The sequence below is a fragment of the Sus scrofa genome, chromosome 14, assembly GCF_000003025.6.
Source record: "Sus scrofa isolate TJ Tabasco breed Duroc chromosome 14, Sscrofa11.1, whole genome shotgun sequence".
NCBI classification, from domain to species: Eukaryota; Metazoa; Chordata; class Mammalia; order Artiodactyla; family Suidae; genus Sus; species Sus scrofa.
In genome coordinates, this window is record NC_010456.5 from 34,602,318 (window position 1) to 34,608,964 (window position 6,647).

General features: G+C 48.6%; 1 protein-coding gene across 4 annotated transcripts in view; it reads left to right on the forward strand.

Annotated features, from left to right (window-relative positions):
- The window catches only part of VSIG10 (V-set and immunoglobulin domain containing 10), a 48,733-nt gene extending 44,158 nt beyond the window's left edge, over positions 1-4,575 (forward strand). For 3 of the 4 annotated variants that reach the window (XM_001924427.5, XM_021073841.1, XM_013982901.2), the window contains 2 exons: positions 435-646; positions 1,567-4,575. In XM_001924427.5, the coding sequence (XP_001924462.2) occupies positions 435-646; positions 1,567-1,619 (265 nt within the window). In that variant the 3' untranslated portion in view covers positions 1,620-4,575. The remainder of the gene's footprint in view (positions 1-434; positions 647-1,566) is intronic. The other variant, XM_021073842.1, reaches the window with a different exon arrangement.

Genomic DNA, 6,647 nt, shown 5'->3' on the forward strand with positions numbered 1-6,647 from the left:
AGCAGGAGGGAGAAGACTTCACTTGGACCTTGAATAATGAGGGGGAGGAGATATTTTAGTAAGTGGAGCAGAAATAAGGACATGTCAGGAAAGGAACAGAGCTTCTGTGCATGTGCTTTGAGGAGAACTGAGATGGCAGGTGTTTGGGACAATGAGGTCACCTGCCCGAGGACTGAGGAGCAGCGGGGGCGAGGTGGAAGCTGGAGGGGGGGATAAAACTCACCCAATACAAGATAGGATTATCTAGACAGTTTGGTAGCACCTCTTTGAAAGGTTACACTTGCACTACCATCTACGACTCAACCAGATTGAATGCAGGAAAAATTGTCCATGTTGCCAAGGGGGTGGCAAAGTGTTTCCTACTCTGAGAGGGCTGAGGCTGGAGAAAACAGGACATCTTCTTGATTATCTCCCCCCTCCCTGTTGGAAATTAGGAGGCAAGACATGGGTGATGTCATGGTTTTGGTGGATTCGGAAGAGGAAGAGGTGGAGGAGGAGGAAGATGCTGCAGAAGAGGAAGAGGAGGAAGCAAGCGACAGGGAGGAGTTTCCCAGAGAAATAACCAAGTATGGCCACATCCACAGAGTGACTGCGCTGGTGAATGGGAACGTGGACCAGATGGGCAATGGCCTCCAGGCTCTGCAGGGTAAGCTCTTTTTCCTTAAAAGGACTCTGCTGGGTGGTGGTGAGTTTCCCAGGGAGAAATCACCAAGGGCCTGGTTTTTTAAGGGCGGGGAAAGAAGGTTAATCTAGACTCTGAGAATCTAAGGTTCGCTACCAAGACAACAATTAAATTGACACATATTTATCAAGGGCCAGTTCTGGGAAAAGCACAGATTGGTTCTGGGAGGCACTAGAAAAGAGAGGCCGAGGGTGAGGGGCTTTAAGAAACCAGACTTAACACTTAGTCTTGGGGTAAACAGACTAAAACATGAGGGGAAAATTAAAATTAAAACAGAAGGAAGATTCAACCAACCCTTTGAGAGGGCAGTAGAAAAGCTGTGGGATGAAGGAATCTGATGGGAGTTCCCTGGGGGTGCAGCAGGTTAAGGATCCAGCATTGTCACTGCAGTGGCTCAGGTGGATGCTGTGGCGCAGGTTCCATCCCTGGCCTGGGGAACTTCTGCATGCTGGGGGTATAGCCAAAAAAAAAAAAAAAAAAAGAAGGAATCTCATGAATTGCCTAATAAATGATACGATTACAGAGTATAGGTCCCTTGAGCTAAGGATGAGAGTTTTGAGGGGTGCCTTGGTCAAGAGATGTTTTATGGAAGAAATGGAAGAGGCTTTCAGGATGCTTGATTTGAATAAGCAGAAAGGAGAGGGTGGTCTGGGTGAGGGCAGTGGCAAGAGTCAGGAGGGTAGGCAGCATCAAGCACGTCCAGAGAATTCTGAGTGGAAAGAACAGGTGAAGAGTCGGGGCAGAACAATGCCCCGCCTGCTCCTCCATGAAGCTCACCAGTAAAGGACCAGAAATTGGTCAAGGTGATTGAAGACTGATGGGGGAAAGCAAGTCACCTCTATTGACACCACTCAGGGCCTGGTCTACTTTTCCCTCCTGTTCAGATGACAGCAGTGAGCAGCAGAGTGACATCACTCAAGAAGACAGGCCAGTTTGAAGAAGAGAACTGTCCTTTGTTAGCCCGTCTCGAAAGCCTGGAAAGCCACACTGAAGATGAGTTTTGTATTCTGCTTTACTTGACTTGCACCCCTGCCTGAGGGCTGAAAACAGTTTGGGGCTCTCAGCGGAAAAAGGAAAACAACACACATCTTTCCTTCTCTTTTTTTTTCTCCCCCTAAATTGGTTCGATTTACTGTAAGTTTTCTCAACAATGTTGAAAAGCCTCGGGAGTGGGCAGCGCGGGGTGGGGGAAGCTGCTTTGAGAGGCGCCCCTGTGGCTGTGACCCCTGGCTTTCTCTGGGGTGACTGATGCTGAGTTGGGGGGAGTGGGGGTGGGGCATGCAGCCTTAGTGCACTTTGTCGCTGTGAAAGGTCTGTAACCAGCCTGCCCCTGGTACACAGGGAATAGTGTGGGGGTGGTGAGGACGCTTCCTTCTTCGCTGCCCAGGTGCGCTGAGGAACCAGGCAAACATCAGCTCTCGGGAGAAGGCGAGGAAGGGTCAACTGCTGATGCTAATCAGAAGAAGGAATTTGGTTCAGGTTTTGAGTTGGAAACACCCGGGCTTGAATCTAGACCTTGATGGTTACTTGTTTCATGAGCTGGGGCAGGTAGCTTTACCTCTCCCCTGAGCCTCAGTTTCCTCATCTGTGAAACAGGTGAAACGACATCCACCTTACAGGGCTGTGGGGGGGGGGGGGTACTTCAGGATGTGAAAATGCCGAGGAGGTGCTCCATAGATGTTAGTTATCTTCTTTGCCTTCTTGAGCAGAAGGAAAAAAAAGTGTCAGCTCTTCAGTTATAAACTGCTGCCTGTGCCTTTCATTGTCTGAAGAATGGTTTCAGACCAGGGCATCATCAGAGCTCGGCTCTCCTGAGGATTTTTGCTTCCCTGGAGATAGAATTCTTCTCAAAAGAGGTAGGGGCTGATAAGGGAAAGTGCCTTTCATTAGACCCTCACATTTTCCAGAGCATTATATTTATAGAAAAGCCTTTTAGGTAGTGTCCTATTAGCTTGCAGACTTTCCCATCCTTCCTTTCTCCTGTGGCTTTGAAAGAGGCAGGAGGAAGGTTTTGTAACGGAGTACCTGATGATATGGACTCCTTGGGCAGACCAGTTCATCTGGCCTCAGTTTCTTGATCTTGGAAATGGGAAAACTTCTTTCTTTCCTACTTCTTGTTTTTGTTTTGTTTTTGGCTGTTCCCGCAGTACATGGGAGTTTCTGAGCCAGGGATCGTATATTTGAGCCTCAGCTGTGACCTACACCACAGCTATGGCCAGGCCAGCTCCTTAACCCACTGCACTGGGTCTGGGATTGAACCCAAGCCTCTGCAGAGACAGGGCGGAGCCTTAACCCGCTTCTCCACAACAGGAACTCCTCTTTTCTACTTAAGGATGTTGTGAGGATACACTGCTCAATAATGCTAAGTTTTGAATGAAAATAACACGTGATGAGTTTAAGCTGCTGATGTTTCCACTAGATCCCTCTACAGTTTAAAGATTTTTTTTTTCTTCTGATTTCACCCTAATCTTTTCAATGTCAGGGATCTTATAAAGGTGTAAAATATGTATGCTAAACTTGAAAATCTGACTTGAATTTGCACTCTTCAATGTTGCATATCCTGCTCTAATGGGCAAGACCCAAGGCTTAAAGGAGAACGTCCCTTCTCTAATAATAGGACCTGGGACTCCTAGGATGAGAAGCTGGTTATCTGCAGGGTTACCCTGCAGTTGTGGTTGGGAGAGGTTTATTTTCTTGGAACTAAACTGAGGAAGTCACTAGAAGTGAGCCCTGTCCCCAGCTTAACACTGGGGAGGTTAGGGGCTGGCTGCGGTGTCCAGCCTTCAGGAATAGCTGTGCCCTGCACTTCTCTTGTTGGGCTGGGTCTTTTGCTGCCTAGTACCTCACATATTTAACCACTTTAACCAGTCTAAGTTAGTGTCATTTCAGAATGGGATACTCAGACAGGTTGTGTTTAAAGTCACTGAACACTGAGCTAGTCTCTCTTTTAGAGTCTTCGATGAATCCATTCCTGGATCTGACAGTCCAGTCTGCAGAGGCAACCATCTTTGAAAAAGGAAAAAGCAAAGAAACTGTAGGGAAAAAAATCCCTAGCTGGGAACACAGAGAATGATTTGCAAGATCACTGAGATGCTTCCTGCGACTTCCTCTTGTCTTGCATGCACACCTGATGATAGGAAATCTTGGAGGGGGGATTTTTCCACTAGCGAATGGGAGCTTCAAGGTATTGGTCCCAAACATTATAAACCCTTGTCTGGTGACCTGTGATTGCTGTCACTTATATCTGAGTGCTGTGTGCACAGATAATATTGCTGGGTCAGTGAAGAGCTGAGGTCCTGGGAGGTCTTCAAGCTTTAAAGGTTTTTAAAGAATTAGGGCTTTTTCCCTTTTCTTTTCTTTAAAATGATCCAACCCCAAATCCACCAGCACCTTGACAGACTTTCTGTGGCAAAGTTCAGCTCGTTAAGATTTTTTAAAAAATCTTATCTGAATGTATTATGAACTGGAGACCAAGAGATCTACTTATCAGAACCCGGAAGATAAATACTTCAGGGCCATCACAACTGACATTCCCTTTCCTCAAAACCTGGACGACACTGGGGAAGGGGTCCCATAATCCTGTGGCTTTGATATTAGCTCCCATTCTCACAAGCACATAGAGACCCTACTATTGTAGCGGGAAAAGCCATGATGGGAAATTTCCCAAACTCAGGCACTGAAACCTGAAAATCATCCTTGCTGGGTAAAATTTATCATGATGCAATAAGTGCCAACCAGTATTTCTCACGATGGTCCGGGCCAGGAACTGCTGCAAAAAGAAATAAACAGATCCCTCTGCATTATTTACATTTTAATATTTGGTGTGGAGAAATTCATTCTGAGATTATAATATGGATTTTTTAAGATAATGGAATAAAGTTATTTTTAAATAACTGCTTTAGTGATCTTCATTTAGACCTGATTAGTAAGCTGAAAGATTTGGGGAAGTGGGTTTGCTGCCCACAATTTTTTTTTTTAAAGTAGTTTTCCCAACATTGGTAACAATATTGTCCTCATTGCGGTTTTATTCATTTATTTATTTTGGCCACACCTATGGCATATGGAAATCCTGGAGCCAGGGACCAAACCCTTGCCCTATCAGTTGACTTGAGCTACAGCAGTGACAATGCTGGATCCTTAACCCACTGTGCCACTTGGGAACTCTGCTATTTTATTCTTTTCTGCAACTTGTAGATACTGCCCACCCTCTCGTTTCTCCTAAACTCCCCAAGAAATTTGTTCTCCATTTTCTCAGTATATATCCTCAAACATGGGCCTCTTTTGGGTCAGACTGCATGCTTTCTAATATTAAAGGGCTAGGGTAGGAGTTATCATGGAGCAATAAAAGACAATTTAGGAGCTATCTTGTGGCTGGGAGGGTTAAGGACCTGAGGCTGTCACTGCAGTGGTGCAGGTTTGATCCCTGACTCTGGTGCAGCCAAAAAGAAAAAAAAAAAGACAGTTTACATCAACTATCAAGTAGTGGTTGGTAGTTTTGAAGTTTTTCCCTGGGCTTAGTTAATTGTGGTCCCCCAAATGTCTCACCTCACCTCCCACTTGAGGGGGCCCAATTCCATCCCCTATTCCTGTTCAGGGCCTTTCTCTTTGGTCAGTCTTCTCTTACTCCTTTACTTCACTCCAAGCTCTAATCAAAGCCGTCCCATTTCCAACTTGCTTCCTTTTCAAAGCAAACCCATGCTTCCTACCTTAACCTCCCATGTTCTGTTTGACCCAGTTCCTCCATTTTCATGCTGTGTGTTTAATACAAGCCTCTTTCCCTTGCCCCTCTTTTTACCTCTGCCTGTTTTCACTTTTGTTCCCTGTAATTCCTCAGGCCTCCTGGGTCACACACAAGTTCACCCAGTTTGTCCATTTTTGGACCCCCTACTCCTGTTGACTCCTCTTTTTTTCTGGCCGGCTGCCCGTTTCTCATACCCCTTTTAACCGGGTCATATTCATTCGCACCCTCCATTTCCCGATAGTCTTTCCTTTTCTGGTTTCCATTTTTTAAAAAACGGAGGCTCCTTCCTCTGATCCTCCATTTTTAGCCCCCTTTACTCCTCTACTTCGGCTCCCGCTTAACCTCTGGGCTCCCCCTCCCTCCGGTGTTCCTGGACCCCTCACCCCCCAGTCCTGTCTTCCCTTTTTGTTTTCTCGATTCTTCCGATCCCCGGTGTCTTCAGGTCCTCCTTCCTGCCTGCTCGCCCCTCCGTTTTACCTGATTCCCATCCCTTTCCACGCTGCCCCATCACCCTCAGTTTCCTCCTCAGCTCTCCAGTGCCTTTCCGTAGTCCCTCCCTCGTTTTCCCCTCAGCCCCGCCGTACATCCCCTTTTTTGTTACCCACACCTCCCTCGATCTTCAGTCTTTACCAGACGCGTGTCACTCCCCTCCCACTCTGTTCCTCCCAACTCTCCCCCAACCGGGTTCTACCCCATCCCTGCGATCTCCCTGAGCCTGGCTCCTCCCAGGTTTACCGGTGTACCCTCCGCCCCCTGTTTCTCCCCCCACCATTTTCTCCTCCAGCTCGTTTCCCCTCAGCCCCGCTCCCCGACCCTCCCCTCGATTTTTTTCCTGCCCCAGTTCACCTGCCCGCCCCAACCCCGTTTTTTCCTCCAGCAACCCCCGCCTCTTCCCGGGTTAGATCCACTCCACACCCCCCAACCCCGTTTTCCTCGTTCCTTCCCTATCTTCCTATCAGACCCACTCCCCCTCCCCGCGCCGATCCCGTCGGCCTCCATCTGCCCCCCCTTTCCCGTCAGCCCGGCTCCCCCGCCCAGGGCCGAACCCTCCTGCTTCCACCTGCCCGCCCCCGCTCTTCCCGCAGCTGGCTCCAGGGTTTTCTCCCGCCCGCCCCCAGCCCCGCCCCCGCGCGTCCCCGCCCGCGCCCGCCGCCATGTGACGGGAAGCAGCTGATGGCCTCTCCGGGCGGCGGCGGGCGCGGCGGCGGCTGCAGGGCCGGGGCC